This window comes from Oryctolagus cuniculus, chromosome 2 (assembly GCF_964237555.1).
Source record: "Oryctolagus cuniculus chromosome 2, mOryCun1.1, whole genome shotgun sequence".
In the NCBI taxonomy this organism is placed as follows: domain Eukaryota; kingdom Metazoa; phylum Chordata; class Mammalia; order Lagomorpha; family Leporidae; genus Oryctolagus; species Oryctolagus cuniculus.
The window spans coordinates 32,015,538-32,038,174 of NC_091433.1; the positions used below are offsets into that span (position 1 = coordinate 32,015,538).

The 22,637-nt window shown below is 48.4% G+C and overlaps 1 protein-coding gene across 5 annotated transcripts in view; it reads left to right on the forward strand.

The window, feature by feature from the left end:
- The window catches only part of TBC1D1 (TBC1 domain family member 1), a 219,701-nt gene that overhangs the window by 66,550 nt on the left and 130,514 nt on the right, over positions 1-22,637 (forward strand). Inside the window, exon 1 of one of the 5 annotated variants that reach the window (XM_051830777.2) lies at positions 14,136-14,372. The exons of 2 other annotated variants lie outside the window; for them this stretch is intronic. Coding sequence is in view for 2 of the 3 variants with exons in the window: in XM_017350671.3 (XP_017206160.2) it covers positions 14,891-14,920 (30 nt within the window). In the remaining variant the exon portion in view is untranslated. Of the gene's footprint in view, positions 1-14,135; positions 14,373-14,449; positions 14,921-22,637 lie in introns of those variants that run through there. 2 more of the 5 variants (XM_017350671.3, XM_070068119.1) reach the window with 2 other exon arrangements.

A 22,637-nucleotide genomic window follows, 5' to 3' on the forward strand; every position in this document is an offset into this window, starting at 1 on the left:
CCCAGGCTCATTAGTGGGGAGCTGGATCAGAAGCTAAACAACTGAGACTCAAACTGCCAGTCTGATACAGGATACTGGTGTTACAAGTGGTGGCCTAACCTGTGGTGCCACTACACCAGCACCCAACTTTTACCTCTTAAAAGCTGTTAGACATTGATTACGTTTGCATTTTAAAATATTTTGTGCTTAAATTTATATAAAGTTTTGAATTTAGTGCCTTTTATCTAGCAGACACTTAACCATATTTATTATTAAAGTAGAAACACAATAAATATTTGTTGATTGAATGATAAATTAATCTTTCATGTCTCAAGCTCATAATCTTTAAATAAAGAACTTTAGCCTAATGATTATAACTTTTCCATTCTCATATCTGTGGACTTAGTTATGAAGATGTTAGTAGTTTTGCTAAATTCTGATTCTGTCTATTACTACTTTTTTCAGGGTTATTGTGAGAGTATAAAATGTCAAATTCGAAATTGAAATAAGTCAAACAAATTGAACAAAAAAGGAGACCAAAAAGGAAAATGTTTCAAAATCACCCTAAGTTTATCCACTGATAAACTGGTCTTCGATTTAAAGCTTTGTGGCATAGCCAGGTAGGCCACTGCTCGGTGTGTCAGCATCCTGTTTCAGGGTGCCATTGGAGTCCTGGCTACCCTGCTTGCCATCCAGCTCCCTATCAGAGCACCTGTAAGGCGGCAGATGATGGCCTGAGTACTTGGGATCCTGCTACCCATGAGAGGGACCCTGATGGAGTTTCTGGCTTCAGGCTTTAGCCTGGCCTAGCCCCAGCTGCTGAGGGTATCTGGGGAATGAATCATCAGGTAGAAGATCTCTCTTTTCTGTCTCACCCTTTCTCTGACCTCCTGTCTTTCAAATAGATACATAAACCTACAAATAAATAAAGTGTGTATGGTCAGCAAGAGTCATAGTTTGCAGCTTCCTTGAAGGTCTTTAACATCTCCATGACAGTCATTAATCATCTTGTTTAAATATCTCTTTGTCAATGAACACGAATTCTTCCCTTGTGACATCGCTTTGCCTGCGATGCCCTAGGGCCTAGGATAGGAAAGCATTAAGAAAATACAAGCCAGGCCAACAGCTACAGCCAATGAAAATCACTGAGTGAAAGCTCTGTTTAGTTATTAGGTTATACTCTTCTCTGAACTGATTCACTGAATAGTATTGTTTCTAAATAATTGTTATATCAAACAATAATTGATAGAAAATTAAGATACAGAATGTGTGATTTTTTTTAAAGATTTATTTATTTATTGGAAAGGCAGAGTTACCAAGAGGCAGAGGCAGAGGCAAAGAGAAAGGTCTTCCATCCGCTAGTTTACTCCCCAAATGGCCACAACAGCCAGAGCTGGGCCAATCTGAAGCCAGGAGCCAGGAGCTTCTTCCACATCTCCCATGTGGGTGCAAGGGCCCAAGGACTTAAGCCGCCTTCTACTGCTTTCCCAGGCCATAGCAGGAAGCTGGATCAGAACTGGAGGAGCCAGATCTCAAACCAGCACCCATATGAAATGCCAGCACTGCAGGCCTGGGCTTTGACCTGCTATGCCACAGCAACAGCCTCCAGAATGTATGATTTTCTACAAATCAAATACAAAAATAAAAAGACAACCTTATAGAAAGATGGGTATTAAGGGAACAAGGAACATACAGAAAAAGAAATGCAAATAACCATTTAGTATATGGGAAAATAGACAACTTCATAAGCAAAGGAAAAGGAAAGGAAAGGCAGATTAAAGAAGGAAAATAACATTTCTACTCATTAGATTTGCACAACTTCAGTATTTGATAACGCCAGGGCTACTGAGGATGTGAGGAAACAGGAATGCAGATGCTGCTGGGAGGAGTCCTTGTGTAGCGGGACAGAGCCAAGGGCAGTGCCGTTGAGGGTGGGAGTGCCCTTGACTCAGTGTCTCTTCCCTCCCAAGTTCATGTGTCGAAGGGCTGACCCCCAGTGGTTACTGTTAGGAGGGGGCCCTTTGGGAGGTCATTGGTCATAAGTGTGAGACATTTATGATGAGATTAGTGTCCCTGCAAACAGGAACGCATGACAGCTTGCCTTCTCCCCCTCTCCCCTGTGAGGATACATCAAGAACACAGCCATCTGCACACCTGGAAGTAGATCTTCAGTGGATGCTGAATCTGCCAGCATCCTAATCTTTAATTTCTCAGCCTCCAGAGTGGTGAGAAGTAAATGTTTGTTGTTTAAGCCACCCAGTATATGGTAACTTGTTACAATGGGGCCTGGACTAAGATCTCAGCAGTTGGATGTGTGCACAAGTGGACAACTACTGGGGTGTTGCTGCTATGACAAAAAACAAGAAGGGAAAAATATTAATGTCCATCAAAATGAGAATAAATCATTAAACCATGAAATACAAAATTGGCTATTTCACAAAATAACACTTTTCAGCAGTTAAAATAACACAATGCTGAATATAAAAGAAAAACTCTAGGGGCTGGTATTGTGGTAAATGGATTAAGCCGCTACCTGTGGCCCCAGCATCCCATATTGGCACCAGTTCATATCCTGGCTGCTCTACTTCCAATACAGCTCCCTCCCAATGGCCTGGGAAAAGCAGCAGAAGGTGGCCCAAATGCCTGGGCCCTTGCCACCCACAGGGGAGACCCAGATGAAGCTCCTCGCTCCTAGCTTCGGCCTGGACCAGCCTTGGCCGTTGCAGCCATGTGGGGAGTAAACCATCAGATGGAGGACCTCTCTCTCTGACTCTCCCTCTCTCTCTGTAACTCTGACTTTCAAAGAAATAAATACATAAATCTTTAAGAAGAATATAATACTCTGGGGGCCGGCACTGTGGCGCAGTGGGTTAAAGCCCTGGCCTGAAGCACCAGCATCCCATATGGGAGCAGGTTCGAGTCCCAGCTGCTCCTCTTCCAATCCAGCTCTCTGTGATGGCCTGGGAAAGCAGTGGAAGATGGCCCAAGTCTTTGGGCCCCTACACCCACGTGGGAGACCTAGAGGAAGCTCCTGGCTCCTGTTTTTAGATCGGCACAGCTCCGGCTGTTGGGGCCATCTGGGGAGTGAACCAGCAGATAGAAGACCTCTCTGTCTCTACCTCTCTCTGTAACTGTCTTTCAAATAAAATAATTCTTTAAAAAAATAATATAATACTGTGAACATAAATATAAATACTATGGCATCTTGGGAAAAAAGATTCAAAGGCACAAGATACCACTTTATATTGCTTGTGACTTGATCCCTGTGGGGTTAGTACCTTAAAACAGAGGGAGTAGGATACACCCAGTGCAGATGCAGGTTACCTCTTGAGATGGGGGAACTCTATAAGCAACATCTTATGTCTTCAAAAAAATACATAAATGCACATAGGCACAAATATCTAAAACTCTTACCAAGTGGTGGTACTGCATCAGCGTCTCTGTTTCCTGTTGCTATAACACAGTGTCTGAGACCAGGGAACTCAACAAACCTCTGTTCTTTGTTGAGTTCCTATGGAGGCCAGGGAGTCCTGTATATCAGGTTGCTGCCTCTGGTGAGGGTCTCCTTGCTGCTTCAATTCTTGATGGAAATCAGAGGGCCAGTGGCACCTGTGGAAGAGAGAAAAGGGGGTCCACCTCTTCTACACCTAAATGGTACCTGTCAGAAGGGCCTTCATTCCTTCATGAGGGGCTCCACCCCTGGGGCCCAAACACCTCCCACCAGGTCCCACTTTCCAACACTACCCAAGCTTCCACATGTGTCTGGGAGGCACAAACTATGTATTCAAACCATAGCAATGGGCATCTGCCATATGCTGCTTAATTTGGGGGCAGGAGGGAGAATTTTATAATTAAAAAAGTGCTTAGCAAACAAAGGTGCTACAATTAAAATACAATTAAAAGCAACATGAGGGGCCAGCACTGTGGTGCAGTGGGTAAAGCTGCTGCCTGCAGTGCTGGCATCCCATATGGGTGCCAGTTTGAGTCCTGGCTGTCCCACTTCCAATCCAGCTCTCTGCTGTGGCCTGGGAAAGCAGTAAAAGATGGCCCAAGCTTTTGGGCCCCTGCACCCATGTTTGGGAAGAACTGTAGGAAACTCCTGGCTTCTGATTGGAGAGTGAAGCAGCAGATGGAAGACCTCTCTCTCTCTCCCTCCCTCCCTCTGTGTAACTCTGACTTTCAAATAAATAAGTAAATAAATCTGTTTTTTTAAAGCGCAACATGAGATTTTACTCCTTTGCAGAGTAGCGCTGCCCTCTCTCCTCTTTTACTCTCTCGTTGCTTCTTTCTGTTTGGCAGTTGGGTGCCTGCTTACACCTCCAGGTCATCTTCAAAGACCTCAGTGCTGGGTTAGGGACCTTCTTTGCATGCTTTCCTGGAACCCTCTCTTCTCCTTCTTGCTGCACTTGTTATCTGGTGGTGCTGCTTCCTGTTTACTTGCTGTGTGTCACCACTGGACCGTAAGATGTTCCTCTAGGTGCAGGTGGTTTGTTTGCTGGAGCATCCTCAGGGAACCATGTGCAATGGTGTGCATTAGATGGTTAAAGAATGACTACCTGAAGGAATGGATGCTTCTATGGCTTAAGTTCAGTGCTGTGTGTACAGTGAGCCAGGTCTAGATACGTGACATCACCACTTGATGCACTGGAACTATAGCCCCAGAGGTGCTGCGTGCCCCTTTCTTGGATTCTGCCCATGGGCTTCCTGTAGGTGATGCTGAGGCTTGTCCAGGATCCACTGACACATCCCGCTCTAGAGTCAGGCTCCCTGCAGGCTTTGGAGGAGTCAAACACCATGCGATTGAATTTCCTGGGCACTGGGAGGTCGAGGTCCTCCAGTCCACCTGCCAGCCACTGTTCCTGCCTCCCCCACATCCAGCAGCTGAGGCCCTGCTCTGTCCCTGATTCAGGTTGGTCTGACTTGAGGCCCACCAGGACGACTTCCTTTCCTTCTTACTAGCCCCTGGCCTGGCTGTGCACTTGAGAAGGGCCCCACGGCCTCAGACCCACAGAGGCTTGCTTGCACCTCTTCTCTTTGCCTCTTCTTCCTTTCTCTCTCATTCATTCATTAGAAACTGCTGCCAGGTCAAGCCCACTGCCAACAGGTCCAGATAGCCCCAGCTCAGCCTTGAGCCCCATGAGTGAGGCTGAAGCCCCTCCCGACAAAGCCTGCTGTGGGCTGGAAGCTGCTGGAGCCTGGTGGTCTCTCGTGGCCTCACCAGGTCGCTGACATCACAGAGCAGGAAGGCCTGAGCTTAGAGCTGTGGGGATGTGTTTCCAGGGTTTCTGGCAGGTGGCCCATGCAGCCACAGCATCTCAGAAGAATCTACCTCTATCCAGGCGTGACCTGTGGTGACTTACCTCACCTATCCAAACCTCAGTTTCCTCATCTGCAAAATGGGATAAAGAATAGCTGGCAGCAGGATTTTGAGATCATCTGTAGGGCTGGGAGGTGAAGTGGGTAAGTGGGCAGCATGCCTAGTTTTGCTCTTTCCAGCTGGCAGCTTCTGTCTCCCGCTCTGAAACAGACAAGCATGTTTCCTGCCTCGTGCACCATGCATGCTTAGAACAATGCCTGGTGCAGAGTAGATGCTGTCCAAACCCTGGCTGCTTTGCAGTATCTGCCATAGTAAGCACTCGATGCACGTTATGATCTACAACTATGATTGATACTGATGAGGACTAATGAAATCACACATGGTGACACCTGTATGCGGTGAGTATTCAGTGGATAGTGCTTTTTCCCCTCTTAACCTTGGATGTTGGAAGAGGAAGCTTAAAAATGTTAATTTATTTGACTGGTAGAGAAAGAGAGAGAGAAGAGTGTGCTCCCATCATTGGTTCACTCCCCGTGGCCCAGGCTAGTCCGGGGGGGGGGGGCAAAGGTCAGAGCAGGGAACTCAATCTAAGTCTCCCACAAGGGTGGAGGAACCCGGTTACTTGAACCTTCACTGCCACCTCCCAGGGTCTGCAGCAGCAGGAAGCTGGAATCCGGAGTCGGAGCCAAGTATCAAGCCCAGGTGCCCGGATGTGGGACATGGGAATCTTCACTGCTAGTGCAGTTCATTCCTGCACCAGGTTTTTAATCCTTAATACATTTAATCGAGAACAGGAATTGATACACTGCAGCCTTATTTTTAAGGAGAAACATATGTTTCAGTTCAGAGAAAAAGTTACTTTTTGGTAACATTTTGGTGAAATTAATACTATGTAAAGTGATGTTTTTTAATGTTTCCATTATAAATGATAATAAAATGCCTACATTTAGTTTTAACTGAGGGTGTGGATGTCAAAAACTTCTGACTCTAAATTTTTACTGTGTTTTCTTTTATGAGCTCATTACTGCTGGGTTTTTCCATAAATTTGAAACATGTGTATGGTACTTTGGAAAGAAGATTATTTGCTTAAACTTTATAGACTGAGCTAAAAATAGAGAAACACTGTTTCTATTTTTGGAATGTCTTAAAACCTAAAAAGTGAACATGATTACTGTACATATTAAAGAAAAATATCAAGGGGACAGATATTTAACTAGAAAGTCTAATTTAGCTGATTTTGAAATGCCATAAGCACTTTGATGTTATTTTTTAAAAATATGGTGCATTTGTTTATTTTCTTATTTATTTGAAAGGCAGAATGTCAGAGAGAGAGGGAGAAATGAGAGAGAAAATTTGCTTCTCCTGATTCACTCTTCAAATTGCTGCAACAGCCTGGACAGAGTCAGGCCCTAGCAGGAGCCAGAACAGCTCTCTGATCTCTCACATAGGTGGCAGGGGCCCAAGCACCACAGGCATGATCCACTGCCTTCCCAGGCACACTAGTGAGGAGCTGGGACTCAAATTCACACTCGGATATGGGATGCTGGTTTTGCAAGCGGTGGCCTTGTGTGTAAGATGTCTGTGAAATATAAAGGAATTTCATGTTTAGATGGGTTCCATCCCCAAGATATTTTATTATGCACATTTGAATATTCTATTTTTTAAAATCTGCAATGCAGAACACCAATTATCCCAAGCATTTCAAATAAGGGCTACTCAACCTGTAAAATGTTCTTTGACTCATCACCTGAACTTGGGCCCACCCCAAATAAGTCCTCTCCAAATTTGTCCTATTTTCTCCTACATCCCCCCTCCTCCCACCTTCATTCATCAATTTATTGAGCACTATTTCTTTGGAAGTGAGTTTTCAAATAGTCTTGCCACTGAAGATTCCATTTTTAACCCAAGAGGATTTACCATGTGTGCGTGTGTCCTTGAGAGAAAGCAAGTGATATGGACAGGTGGGCAGGCTGGAGGGGTGGGGCAGGGATAGGGGCAGCAGGAGTGTGAATGAACCTTGGGAGGAATTTCTGAACAAGGAGAGTGTTTGGCCTAATGGTTGGGATGCCCCGGATGAGTCACCTGTGTCCCTACCACCCATGTGGGAGATGTGGGTCCCCAGCTCCCGGCTTCTGCCTCTAACCCAGAGCCATTGTGGGCTCTCTGGGGAGAGAACCGGCAAATGGAAGCTCTCTCTGTGTCTCTGTGTGAAAGAGAGAGGGAGAGAGGAAGCAGGTGGCGGGGCTAGTATTGCTGGTGTGCACCATCTCGGCTCAGTGACAAGGACAGGAATTTACCGGAGAACCTTGGATGAGTCACGGCTTCGCTTACAGAGTTAAGGCAACAAATGGAGCACAGTCTTCCTGCCAGACATAGCAACTCATAAAAGGGAGAGGGAACTATCATGTCACGTCGTGGGGGCGTACCCATTCTGGAAGTAGTTTTGGTGAGCACACAACCTTCTCTTTGATCTTAACTGTTCTTCCTGTCGTATTTTGTGTATCTGCTCTGAGCCTGAGGTCACCAGCCCATCATTTCTATCTGACTTCTGTGTTTGAAACAGGTCGTACCCATTGTTACTCCAATAGGAAGCATTGCTGCTGCTGCTGCCCGCCAACAACACTAACATTTGCTCAGTAGTTACTGTATGCAAGGATTTAGGCTCAGTGCTTAATGGGCATTGTCTCATTTAATCTTAAAGCGGCCCTTATATTTATTTGAAGGCAGAACGAGAGAGACAGAGACAGAGACAGAGAGACAGAGATCTTCCATCCACTGGTTCATTCTTTTTTTTTTTTTTTTTTTTTTTTTTTTTTTTTTTTACAGGCAGAGTGGACAGGGAGAGAGAGAGACAGAGAGAAAGGTCTTCCTTTTGCCGTTGGTTCACCCTCCAATGGCCGCCACGGCTGGTGCGCTGCGGCTGGCGCATTGTGCTGATAAGGCAGGAGCCAGGTGCTTCTCCTGGTCTCCCATGGGGTGCAGGGCCCAAGCACTTGGGCCATCCTCCACTGCACTCCCTGGCCACAGCAGAGAGCTGGCCTGGAAGAGGGGCAACCGGGACAGAATCCGGCACCCCGACCAGGACTAGAACCCAGTGTGCCGGCGCTGGCCCCACTGGTTCATTCTTTAAATGCCCACAATTGGCCCTGAGTTAGAAGTAGAAGCCAGGAGCTGGGAACCCAATCTACATCTCTGATATGAGTAGCAAGGAGCTAGCTACTTGAGCCGGCACCTGCCATCCCCCAGGGTGTGCTTTAGCAGGAAGCTGGATCAGAAGCCGAGGTGGGACTCAATCCTAAGCACTCTGATATGGAATGCAGACGTCCCAAAGGGCAGCTTTACCCACCTCAAGCTCACCCATTGAAGTGCTGGGTCCAGTATGATAAGGGGAACTAATTTACCTAAAGTTGTTCAAACATCATCACCTAGAAGGATTTTTTTTTTTAAATCAAGATACAAGTCACATGCCATAAAATTTAGACTTTTGGTATATCCGCAAAGTTGTACAACCATCATCTCTGTCAAATTCCAAAACATTTTAACCACTGCTGAAAGGAATCTTGTACACATTAGCAGCCTCTATTTTTTCTTCCTTCCAGCTCCTTTTTCTTTTTTTAAGATTTATTTATTTATTTGAAAGTCAGAGCCACAGACAGAGGCAGAGAGAGAGAGAGAGAGAGAGAGAGGTCCTCCATCCGCTGGTTCACTCCCCAGATGGCTGCAACCTCTGGAGCCATGCTGATCCGAAGCCAGGAGCCAGGAACTTCCTCTAGGTCTCCAATGTGGGTGCGGGGGCCCAAGGACTTGGCCATCCTCTACCACTTTCCCAGGCCCCAGCAGAGAGCTGAATCAGAAGTGGAGCAGCTGGAACTCAAACTGATGCCCATATGGGATGCCAGCACAGCAGGTGGTGACTTTACCCGAAACCCCTCATTTCCGGTCTCAGCAGCTCCTTTGTCTCCGTGAATGTGCCTGTTCCTGACATTTCATGTGAACAGAGTCCTACAACATTTGGTCTTTGCCGATTGTCTTCTTTAAATGAGAGCGACGATTCCAAAGTCTGTTCACGCCATGGCATGTTCAGTGCTGCCTTTCGCTTGATTGACAAGTAAGAGTCCATTGTATGGATCTGCCACATTCTGTTCATTGCCGCATGGGCTGGGGGAGGTGAGCCTTGTTTCCGTGTCTTAGCTACTGTGAATCAGGCTGCTGTGAGCATTCATAGACAAGTCTTTGCATGGGAATATGTTTTCAAGTCACAGAGCAGGATTTGTAGGCTTGGCTTTCCTGGATTCGGTATTATCCTTAGTGAATGTTTTCTTCTGGAAACAAACGTTTATGCCCGTAAGGGATGACGACATAACGCCAGGCTACCACTTAAGTCTACAGCATCTCAGCCCTGACTTCCGTCCTGTCTCTTCTGCCAGAAGGCCTGATTTCCAGCCACAAACAGGAATCCTTCAAGCCACCTTTGTGCTCACTGGAAAACCTTCTGCCTCGCAAGAGGCCCGAAGTCTCCCAGCCGGGAAGCGGATTCTTCCTCTGCAGCCTGAAGTTGCCTCTCCCTCCTGGGGGAGCTCCTGGAAGCCTCACCTGGGTCCTCCTCTTCCTGCCTGAGCTTCCCTGCTTCTCTGTGGGCCTCCGGAGCACGGGATCCAGAGCTGCCTCTGCTCCTCCCCGCAGCACCAGTAGGTGCTAATGAATATTCATAATTGTGAGCGGGCATACATTCCTGATGTGTTGCCAAGTAGTTCTGATTCACTTGGAACCCAGTTGAGTTTCCGGGTAGACGTCAGGTCAGATGACAATGGCTCTATTTTTAATCAGGTCCTGTGGTGGGGAGGGACAAGCCGAGTGAGGTCACGCAGGCTTTGGCCCGCCTCCTGGCCCCGCTGCCCTCCACCTTTGAGTCAGTGCCCTGACTGGCATCTTCTGAACTCCCAGGAGGCCCTGCTGTCCTCACTTCTTGCTCCTCCTCAAACGAGGAACTTGACAGAAGAGCGAGGTGGGGGTGTCCGGGGTTGCTTAGGGCCTATGGTCAGGCTTAGGAGGGAAGCAACGCTTCTAGGTCATTCTTTGGGGAGGAGTCTTTTCTTAATATCTCAGGAAAACTGAGATGGTGAGGTGTGAAAGCATCCTTTATGGTTCCTTAGAAAGACAGCTGTCGGGGCCGGAGCTGTAGTGTAGTGGGTTAAACCGCTGCCTGCAGTGCCGGCATCCCAAATGGGCATCAGTTTGAGTCCCAGCTGCTCCACTTGAACCAACTCTCTGCTATGGCCTGGGAAAGCAGTAGAGGATGGCCCAAGTCCTTGAGCCCCTGCACCTGTGTGGGAGACCTGGAAGAAGCTCCTGGCTCCTGGCTTTGGATGGGTGCAGCTCCGGCCGTTGCAGTCAATTGGGAGTGGACCAATGGATGGAAAACCTTTCTCTCTCCCTCCGTCTCTCTGCCTCTCCTTCTCTCTCTGTGTAGCTCTGACTTTCAAATAAATATATAAATCTTTAAAAAGAAAAGAGACAGTTGTCTTGGGTGTTCTGTAGGGACATTCATATTTAGATCGCTATAGGTGTATAGGGGAAGCCTATTTCTCTGCACATAACCTTTTTAAAAAAGACTTATTTATTTATTTAAAAGAGAGAGAGAGAGAGAGAGATCTTCCACCCACTGGTTTACTCACCAAATGACCACGATGGCCAGGGCTTGTCCAAGCTGAAGCCAGGAGCCCAGAACTCTATCAGGGTCTTCCACATGGGTGGCAGGGGCCCAAGTACTTGAGCTGTTATCTGTTGCTTTCCCAAGCACATTATCAGGAAGCGGGATTGGAAGTGGAGCAGCTGGGACTCAAACCAGCATTCCAATATGGGATACTGGTGTTGCAAGTGGCAGCTTAACCCACTGTACTACAACACCTCTCCCTAGATCGTGTATTCAAGCTTTAAGTAAACTCAGAGGCCAATACCAGTAATGACCTCTCTGCTTGCATTTAGTCAGCTGGGTGGAATGTTCCATTGACTGCACATGCCTTCTCCAACATGCCAGTTTGCTTATCATATCACCCCTGGCTCTCTCCACACATTTACATAACCTGCCTGCCCCCCACCTGGGGACTCTGAGAATTTGACCCTGGCCCCCAAAAAGGGACTTCAAAAAGTTCATGGAAAATAGAATTTAAAAATACTTATTTTGGTGTGAGTTGTTGAATTCCATGCATAATTCTTTCAAAATATGCAATTTTTTTGTGTGTGTGTGGAATTTTTGGAAGACCCCTCATACAGTTCTTCCATAGAGGAACATACAGTTCCTTGGGGGAAAGGTAACATATTTTGGAGGAGAGGCAAATGGCATTTTCAGGAAATGGCTTGAGTGCAGGATGAGTTGGATTGTCTGATGTTAACAGCTTTCCTTTAATGAAATTCCAGATTAAGGCCAGCGCCGTGGCTCAATAGGCTAATCCTCTGCCTTTCGGCGCCGGCACTCCGAGTTCTAGTCCCAATCGGGGCGCCGGATTCTGTCCCGGTTGCCCCTCTTCCACGCCAGCTCTCTGCTGTGGCCCAGGAGTGCAGTGGAGGATGGCCCAAGTGCTTGGGCCCTGCACCCCATGGGAGACCAGGAAAAGCACCTGGCTCCTGCCTTCGGATCTGCGTGGTGTGCCGGCCGTGGCAGCCATTGGAGGGTGAACCAACAGCAAAAAGGAAGACCTTTCTCTCTGTGTCTCTCTCTCCCTGTCCACTCTGCCTGTCAAAAAAAAAAAAAAATTCCAGATTAAAACAGAGAACTCCTTTGTGCAGAATGACTGTAAGTTACATGTTGGCTGTAAATTAAAATAAGAGCTTTGACGTGTGTTTCTTTAAGTACTTGACGCTAGAGCTCTATATGTTGCTATCAAGTTCATGCAATGGAAAACCCCTACCTTCCCATGAAATCAGCAATTCTGCTCACTCTGGGATCAGGTCAGGAGACCTCGGAGAGCTGAAAAGATCCTTCAGCTCTGGGCAGCTTCAAACCAGGGTCTGGGGGGTGCCCCTTCCCTGGATGAGGTGTAGAATTGCAGGTGGCCAGGGAGTGCAGTGGAGGATGGCCCAAGTGCTTGGGCCCTGCACCTCATGGGAGATCAGGATAAGTACCTGGCTCCTGCCATCGGATCAGCGCGGTGTGCCGGTCGCAGCGCGCCAGCCGCGGCGGCCATTGGAGGGTGAACCAACGGCAAAAGGAAGACCTTTCTCTCTGTCTCTCTCTCTCTCACTGTCCACTCTGCCTGTCAAAAAAAAAAAAAAAAATTAAAAAAAAAAGAAAAAAGAAAAAAAGAATTGCAGCCAGGTTTCAACAATGAAGCCTCCATGTTGCTATTTCACTTGCTGCATGCTTCCTTCTATTGTAACTGTTACATTCAGGGTTTGGTCTGATTTTTTTTTTTTTGGCAAGAAATACAGTTTTTATTCTCCTAATGTAATTTCTCCTTTTGTAGCCTTGCTATCTTCTGTAGCAGAAAAGTTTTTCTAATTACATCAGTTTCTTGAGTTAAATTCAGGATTTTTTTAAAAAAAGATTTATTTATTTATTTGAAAGGTAGAGTTATAGAGAGGCAGAGGCAGAGAGAGAGAGGGTGGGGTCTTTAATCTGCTGGTTTGTTCCCCAAATGGCCGCAATGGCTGGAGCTGGGCTGACCCAAAGCCAGGAGCCAGGAGCTTCTTCCAGGTCTTCCATGCAGGTACAGGAGCCCAAGGACTTGGGCCACCTTCCACTGCTTTCCCAAGGCCATAGCAGAGAGCTGGGCCGGAAATGGAGCAGCCAGTACCCGTATGGGATGCCAGCACTGCAGGTGGCGGCTTTACCCCCTTTGCCACAGCACTGGCTCCCTTATCTTTACTTTTTATGACCAATGTCAGTGAATCTCAAACTCTGCTGTGCACACTGGCCACCTGGAATTACGGGAAAGCAATGTTTCTGATTCAGCGGGGCGAGGCCTGAGCTTCTGGCATTCATAACAAACTGCCTGTGTACGTGGAGGCTGCTGGTCCAGGGACCACACTTGGAGTGGCAAGGTCTACTAGAGACCTGAGGGTTTCCACTCTCCTGGAGCCACTGGCCTTTCCCTCTGTACTTGGTTAGGAAAGTGATGTGCTAAGGAGTTTGGTTCAAGGGACTATCAACGCTTAAACGACTGGAAGAACAGCGCTTCCTGAGACGTTCCCACTGATCCCACTGCTGACTTTCCCATGCCTTTGCAGGCGATCCCTTTCTAGTGCATCCCAACCCGAGGCTGGAGGAAGAGATGCCTGTGCATGGGTCCCCCCACCCCAATTCTTTGCTTGGCCCAGGAGTCACCTCCTCCCCAGCTATGCTCTTACTTGTAGTGGGTGTGTTGGGATGTCCATCTGAGATTATCTGATTTATACGGAGACTCGTTTCCTTTGGGACACATCCTCTATCTTGGGTCCCTTGTGCCGGCCATTTGGTAGTCACTGCTAAGGATGATAGATTAGCCAGGAACTGAGAGACCAGGGGTCCAACAGCTCTCAGGAATGGAAGCACCACTGGAATGAACTTCGAAGTAGGTTTCTCAGTCCCAGCCCAGTGTTGGGACCACTGCAGCCCTAGCTTCACTGAAACCAGAGAGAGACCTGGGGGCCAGAGACAGCCAGGGAAGATGGGCCTAGGTCTCTGACCCCCAGATACGGCTTGTTTCCACGTTTCCGCTGTAAGCTGCAATAGGTAACAGATGCTCCCTATGGGGGCTGAGCATCAACATTTCCTACTGGCTCATCACCAAGAAAATGCGTCACCCATATGACATAAGGAAAAGAGAGGCTGAGTTCTTGGACGGGGCTGGCCATTTGACCCGACACCGCCATCGCACAGCTCCTACTACCTTTGGACTTTGGTTTTTTCAAACGTCAAACTCAGGAGCGTCTGAGTTTGAAACTCAGCCCAACCTTTGCAGCCATAAAGGGGCCAGGCCGTCTCAGCGCCGCGGGGCCGTCCGTGCTGGTGAAGTCACTCTTCTTACCTCTGCCCCGTGTCTGGTTTCCCTGGCTGCGCGTCCCGGGGTCCAGGAAAACCACCTCTGATTACGTAAAGGTATCAGGGGCCCCGGGTGGGGGAACACTGGCCCTTTTGTCCCCAGCAGCCTACAGCGTTGAAGAAGGAGCCGCCACAGGGGTGTGGGTGACCCCTGGAAGCGAGGGCGGGCTTCCATCAAACCATCAAACCCCAGGGCTAGGAGCTCCTGGAGGTCGGCCCCCGACAGGCCGGGACCCTCGGGCGCTCCGACTTCCCGCCCGCAGCGGAGCGCGAGGTGGGCGGGCCGGGGGCGGGGCCGGCCGCGCGCCATCCCCTTCCCTCCCCTCCCCTGCCTTCCCCGGCCCCCTCCCCGCGCTCTCCCCTCCCACTTCCCCTTCTCTGCCCGGCCGCGGGCCGGCGCGACCTCCCGGGGCAGGGCCGAGCGGGGAGGAGCCCGCCGCCGCCGCCGCCACCGCGGGGGGAGATGCCCCGGCCCCGCCGCGCCCCGAGCCCGCCCCCGGCCGCCCGCGGGCCCACGGGCCGGCGGCGGGAGTGAGCGGGAGCCGGCGGGCGAGGAGGCCGCCGCCCGGCCCGCGATGTCACCATTGTTCAGCTGGGTGGCCAAGGTAGGCGGCGCGGGGCCGGCGCCGGTGACCGGAGCGGGGTTGCCATGCGGAGCCCGCGTCTCGGCAGGCGCGGGGCTGGGAGCCTGGTAACCGTCGGGTCGGGTCGGGTCGGGGCTCGGCGGGCCCGGGCGTTTCTCAGCCTTCTGTGCCCGTGCGGGGCCGCGGGGTGTCGGCGCCCCGACGCCCTCGGCGCTGGCCCCGGGGGCTTCCGTTGATGTAACCGCCCGGTTTCCCAGGGCAGGCGGGGTCTGCGGACTGAGTTGTGCGTGTGAACTTGGGACTTTTTTTGTATTTCCATAAAGTTGTATTTCCAGGCACGTGAGCGCGCTCAGGATAACTGAGCCGGTTCCGCCGGAGCCACTGGCGCCGGCCGATCGGGCTCGGGGGCGCGGCGGGAGGACGGTGTCCGGCCCGCCCCGGGAGCAGGTGTGCGGGGCTCGGGCGGAGAGAGCCGGTGCGCACCAGGTGGTGCTTCTGCCTCCTCTGGCTGCTCTGTAGAGGCGTTCCTGTGAACAGCTGCGGCCTCACCTGCAGCTCCAGTGTTAGGAGCCCCGAGACCAGGAGCGGATAACGGCGGTTCTTAGACAGCTCTCTCCCAGCACTTCCCCAAACACAGCTGCGGGGCAGATGAGACGACTTGCTGGAGAGTCAGGTGGTTTTTGTCCTTACAAAGTAGTTCTGTACGGAATCAGAACGGATAGTACTCAGGTTTCCTGGTTTGAAGTTAGGGCTAACGAGCTTCTATAAATAATGCTAAATTTCAAAACTGGTTCACTGCGTTGTCTGGTTATATTTTACTTATTCTGGGTTGAGAATTTGAGTCTACTTTTATTATACTTTTTATACTGAAAGGGCAAAGAGGAGGGGAACTGAGACCCATTAAGTGGTTTTATTCCAAAATCAATAAGGAGTAAAAAACAAAACAAACAAACAAACAAACAAAAAAAACAACTCAGCGCCAGTCCTGTTTTTAAGCTTTAGTTACTCTTCCAGAACATACTTAATGTGATGCCACTTGCTGCAGGAGTGATGGGGTTGTATGTAGTTGCTACAGGGGAGACGGCAAAAACACCAGACCAAAGTCTTGTGTTTTCACCAGGGCCCTTTATGAGAACAGTCAGCCTTGTCCCAGTGCAATGATTTTGAAAAGTTGATGTAAATGAACTGTCTGCTGAGAGCTTGATTTGCATTCGGAATCGTGTTATTTTAAAATTGTTGAACTCCAGAGCAGCAGCACACTATGAGATGTTTTTTGGAGCTACATCTACATATGCCTGTTAGTGTAAGTTTTAAAACGGAGTTATTGTATGTTTCATTGCTAGGTGGTGCAGCTGTTATAAGTTACTTCCTGAAATTGAATCATTTGTATAGACAGTGCTATTCCGGGAGATATTTTAGAACATGAAAATGTTCTTTGAAAATTCATTTCTTGGGGTTATCAGTTCTAAAAGGGACTCTCTTTGGGGCCTACTTGGGTGAAAGTGAAGAGACTAGTTGTTAACACCGTATAAACTAGGGAGTCACAAGGCACAGACAGTACACACAATCTGTGTAATTGCAGAGTGCATTGATATTTGATTTTAAAATGCTTCTTCAGGAGCACACACACACACACACACACACACACGACACCAGCGCTTGCCTCTGGCAGACACTTGCACATCTAGTTTATCAGCTGACTTCTTTTCCATTTTGACCTTTGCAACTGCAGCTCCTGGTAGGGCCCGGGAAGGGAGTGGGCGTTGGTTGATGCAGATGGATACCTGCCTGTTGAATGTGTAGAGCAAGTTCCTGATGTTCTAATGAAGCTGAAACAGAGAAGGGTTTTATTTTAAAGCGATTGTTAAATAATATGTGCTTTTTTAAAAAAAATTGGACATGATTTGGAATATTAGGACACGTGTGCATTGCATTTTAGTTATCAAAGTGCAAGTTCATTAGCCTAGCTGGAACACTTGATTTTTTTTTTTTTTTAACATCGATTGTTAACAACAAAGAACGTCTCAGTATTTGTGATTTTCATACTGAACCCACAGGTATCCCCCCAAACCTGGCAGTTTTGAGGAGGTCTGTTATTTCTCGGTGCCTCTGCATATCTGGAAGTGAGAACAGACAGGACTGCCAAGTAACTTTCAGAATTTATTTGTATTTGTGCCTGCCTGGTATTGCCAGTATTGCGATTTTAAGTGGATTTTAAGTGTATATGTCAGTTTATCAAATACATTGAAAAGTGAAACCTAAAATCTAGCCAGATTTGCTGTTTCCAGTCTAAGTGCACTTTGACAGTTATGCTCTGTGTTCCAGTGCTCATGTGTTTATTCAGCAGCTGTGTGTGTATTAGGTGCTTTCTGTGTACCAGGTAATGGTCATGTGTTGGAAGTTAGTTCCCTTTGCACCATAGATTTATCTTCTAAAAAGTCTGCACACTTAAGATCTGTAAGCCAAATATTTTCAAATGCAATAAAGGATCCTTTTTATTTTTACTTGTTTTTTAAAACTTGATTTGAAAAGCAGATATTCCATCCTGTGGTTCAACTGCTGGGGCTGGGCCAGGCCGAATCTCCCATTTGGGTGCAGGGACCCACGCACTTGCACCAGGAGCATTAACCGTGAGCTGGGTTGGAAGTGTTGCAGCTGGGGCATGAACCAGTGCCCATCGGGCAACCCAAGTGACAGCTGAACCCACTACACCGTGACACCAGTCCCTGGAGACCTTTGTTAGAGTAGGTGATTGATCACTTGTATTTTAAGTTAAATTGGGTTTTCGCTATTTTGGCCTCAGTTAAAATGTAGATTCGGGGTGGGCCTTGTGGTGCAGTGGGTTCCTCTTATTCTGTGTCAGAGTGCCTCAGATCAAGTCGTACCTCCACTTCTCATCCAGCTTCCTGCTAATGCACACTCTAGGAGCCAGTGGGTGATGGCTGAAATACTGGGGCCCCTGCCAGCCAGCCACATGAGACCCTGATGAAGTTCCAGGCTTCTGCCTGGTCCATCTGTGGCTGTTGCAGGCATCTGGGGAGTCAACCAGTAGATGGAAGATACCTGTCTATCTGTATCATTACCTTTTAAATAAATAAAGATTAGAAAGCCCAGAGGTTTATAGCCATCATTCATTCTCCAGGTCATGTAACTGTGTGGAACACAGTTGTTTGTGGGGCTGGCGCTGAGGTGTAGCAGGCTAAGCCTCTGCCTATGGCGCTGGCATCCCATGCGAGCACTGGTTCTAGTCCTGGCTGCTCCTTTTCCGACCCAGCTGTCTGCTATGGCCTGGGAAATCAGTAAAAAATGGTCCACATGGGGGACCCGGACGAAGCTCCTGGCTTTGGATCGACTGTTGCAGCCATTTGGGAAGTGAACCAGTGGATGCAAGACCTTTCTCTCTGCCTCTCCCTCTCTCTGTCTGTAACTCTACCTCTCAAATAAATAAAAGTATGAAGCATCATGGTACACCGGCTGCTGTTCGTGGACCTGAACCTTTACCAGTGAGCAGGCAGACCAAGTTCCTGTCTTTGTGGAGCTGGAACTCTGAACAGGAGAGCCAGCAAAGCAGCCAGCATAGACTGGGTAGTTGCAGACGGTGGTCAGTGCTAGGGAAGAAGGGGCCAAGTGCCTGGGGCAGGGCAGTGGGGAGGTGGCATTTTAGCTGAGTTGGGGAGGCGCGCCTCATGTTCCAGGTGGAGCAGCTGCAGGAAGGCAGGTGTGGCTGCAGCCCCCCCCCCCCAGCTGGGTGGGCCCTGAAGTAGGAGCCAGGCCCATGAGGGCTCTGCACGCACAGCGTGGTGCTGGGATGTGCTCTTAGGCGCAGTGGAAAGCCATTAGAGTGTGTACGAGAGAAGAGTGATGTGCATTTTGGATGGAAGCAGAGGGACCACTTAGGAGGCAGGGGGTGATGGTGGCAGCTTGCACTTGGGCAATAGGGGCAGAGCTCCAGTGGCGGCTACTTCACTCCTTATCTTCTGAGATGGAACCACCCGGTGGCTTTGCTATCCTCTCTGAAATTGATGTGAATGACCAAGTAGCTAATTGCTTCTTATAAGCAGAGTATAAATGCAACTTGTCCTTCTGCTGCTTCTAACCGTGGCTTTCAGGCTCAATCCTGCCCGGGCTGAGCTTTTGTTTATTTACTTTGGAGGTTTCCTGCAGAGGGAACCAGCCCACCTTGAGTGCCTCTGACCAGTCGGAGCTGCCCTTCCCTCTGCCAGCACACGGCACAGCAGGCTTTCTGTGAGGTGCAACTCTCTCTACAGCAAGTTATTTACTTAGGCAGCAGTTCTGCTGTCTTGCTTGGAGTCGGTCCCATGTTGGTTTGTCCTTGAGGTGTGTCCTAGGTTAGTGTGCTGGATTATTAAAAAAGTTTGTTTTTTCCTCTAGACTCATGTTACGTTTTTAACGAAGGGTTGTGTATTTGCATTTAAGTGAAATGATTTTTATTTTTTATTTATTGGTAAAACTGAGAGATAGCTTCCATCCACTGGTTCACTCCCCAGATTCCTGCAGTAGCTGGTGCTGAGCCAGGCCCAAGCCCAGAGCTGATCTCTTAATGAGGAAAAAAAAAACGAACAAACTCTTTTTGGTTCCCTTAGACAAATTACCTAAACCGGCCTCATCCTGTTATGTGCCTTCCATTTCTATCATAACCCTTCTCCTCCTCCTCCTCTCCTTTGCTGCAGCATCTCTGATGAGTCAGTGATTGATTCATTGGGCGAGTGTACTAAACAGGATGGAGAGCGATGGGCAGGGCACGGCAGGGTGTGCTTGCAGTCGGGGGTGTGCGAAGGCCTTGAGGCACACTGCAGGAGTCCCAGGCGGTTGGCAAGGCCGGAGGGAGCATCTTCTGTAGGGTAGCGCAGGTGAGACTCCGGGCAGCGCGTGCTCGCAGACCTGTGCTGAGGGAGTGGCGTTCCATCCTGGCCCACTCCAGCCATTGACACGTTCTTGTCGACCAGTCCGTGGTTTACTTTAGGGCTCGCTCTTGGTGTGGTGGGTTCTGTGAGTTTGGATGGATGTGGAGAGACACGTATCCTCCCAGTCTTCCGTGCGCTCTCTGTTCATGCCTCCCTCCCCCTGAGCCCTGGGCAACCGCTGATCCTTTTACTTTCCTCTAGGTTTGCCAAATGTCGTAGAGTTGGAATCAGACAATATATAGCCTTCTCAAACTCAAGTTTCTTTCGTTTTTTTTTTTTTTTTTTTTTTTAAGATTTATTTATTTATCTGAGAGGTAGAGTTACAGACAGAGGGAGAGACAGAGAGAAAGATGTTCTTCTGTTGGTTCACTCCCCATAAAGGCTGCAATGGCCAGAGCTGAGCCAATCCAAAGGCAGGAGCCGGGAGCTTCTTCCAGGTCTCCCACACGGGTGCGGGGGCCCAAGGACTTGGGTCTTCTTCCACTGCTTTCCCAAGCCATAGCAGAGAGCTGGATGAGAAGAGGAGCAGCTGGGACTAGAACCGGCACCCATATGGGATACCGGTGCCTCATGGGGAGGCTTAGCCTACTATGCCACAGTGCCGGCCGCAGTTACTTTAATTTTAATATCTTTAATGACATATGTTTTGATTAACTTTTAAAGAGTAAAAATAATAAATTAGTCCTTTTGAATTCTTTTTGATAATACACAGTTGTATTCAGGAACATCTGACAAAACCTATAGGAAAACAAAACTGTATACTTGTGAATCTAAACTTCGGCATCTGATTTTACCATCCTTAAATTTCTCTTACCTCTGATTGTGTTACTGGAAGACTGCTGAATCGGCACAGTGTGCTGTAGGATTTTTATGAAGTATATGATGGAAGAAGTGTTTCTTTCAGCTTCATTTACTTGGTTCTTTTCCTGCAAGTTATTTTTATATTTGTTGTTTATTGTAACGGGATTAAGCTCACAGGCTCTGTTTACTTACTTTGATTGAACTTGGCCAAGTGAACTTTGCTGAGCCTGTCATCTCAAAAATGGGTCTAATATTTTTATTCTGTGTTTATCTTATTTTTTTAATGGATCCTATTTGAAAATGGAATAGTGTCAGAGTCTTAGGAAATTGTGAAGACCGTGTGCAGACATAAACTGTGCAACGACACGTGGTGGTCGAATGGGCAGTTAGTTGATGGTTGGCCTCATGAGGTTAGGTGCCGTGGGTACGGAGATGCATAGGGCACAGTTCTCTAAGCAGCTCGCAGTCTAGCGGGGAGAGGGAGACCTGTGGAGGTAATTGAGCTTTTGGGTGACAGTTCCACGTGGAAGTCTGCACAGGGAATTGCTCAGCTGGGGGAGGACCAGAAGGTGAGGTCTGGGAAAAGTCTTTGAAAAAGGATCCTGGTGGGCCATTCATTGGTTGACTGACAAGAACAGGAAGTGCTCGCGGTAGCTCTCCAGCATGTTTCAGAATTGGTCAGGGTTGCTTTCCAACTCCGTCTGCTTTGTTTTTGAGACTGGTGAAGGCATGTCAATGTAAAGACATATGTATTTACTTCCTTGAAAGGCGGAGAGAGAGAGAGAGAGAGAGAGAGAGACCGACCGACCATCTGCAGCAGCTGGCTGGCCCAGGCTGAATCCAGGAACCAGGAACTCTATCCGGGTCTCCTACACGAATGGCAGAAACCGAAATCTAAATCTTGGGAACACACCAACTTAAACAAAGTACCTGGACTCCTGGGGATTCTGAATTGAGTGATCTTTCCTTTCATCTTAGCCGTGCGCAGCCAAGGGCCCATACTCACCTACTAGTAATTGTGGCTGGGGTGGTGGCATTATCTGTAACCAGATGTCATTGTAGATGTCATTCCAAATGCCTCTCAAATAGAGAAATGATAAAAAATTTTAAAAACTCCACATCATATTGTATTAGATTCTAAATCAGGAAATTGACACCCAGCATGGTGAAGCAACCCAGTTCAGATAAGGTCACACAGCTAGTTTATGACAGTTTAAACCCAAGTCGTTGGGTTTCTGCATACCTTGTTAATGTTGCCTTGCTGATTTATTTGTGCTTTCTCTTCAACGACTTTACTAAAATCAAAATTACACATGTCTATCAAATAGCATATTGTGGGGTAAGTGGTGTGAGTGATTAAGATGCCACTTGGGACATCTGCATCCATGTCAGAGTGCCTGGGTTTGAGTCCTGGCTCCTGGTCTTGATTCCAGCTTCCTGCTAACGTGTACCCTGGGAGTCAACAGGACATGGTTCAAGTAGTTGAGTCCTGCCACCCATGGGGGACCTGGATTGAGTTCCTGGCTTCAGCCCTGGCTGTTGTGGGCATTTGGGGAGTGGACTGGCAGATGGGAACTCTGTCTCTCTCAAATACATAAAGAAATATTTTTTTAAACAACAGAATAGTTCATTTGATCACTTGAGCGTTTACTTGCAAGCTCCAGGTGCAGGTGCCTGTAGGGAAACGTTCAAGGAGAGGAAGCCTCAGCCCTCAGTTGGGGTGTGTGGAGACCCTTCCATGTGTGAAGGGTTGAGGATTGGAAGAGAGTGGACACCGCCAAAGTCCAGGGTGGCCACAGCTCCCTGGCCTGGGCTGCAGTGACCTGGGATTCACTTAGCGCTCCTACTTCCAGGAAGGCCTGTGTGAGCGGGGGTAGGTGTGTAATGCATCTCCTCTCTTTCGTGAGAGATTGATTTTGCTCAGAAAAGCTACCTGCCGTGGGCTTTCAATGGGAGGGAAAATTGAGTTAACATCGGTACAGTCACTGAGGAGGAGACATGGTTACCTTTTT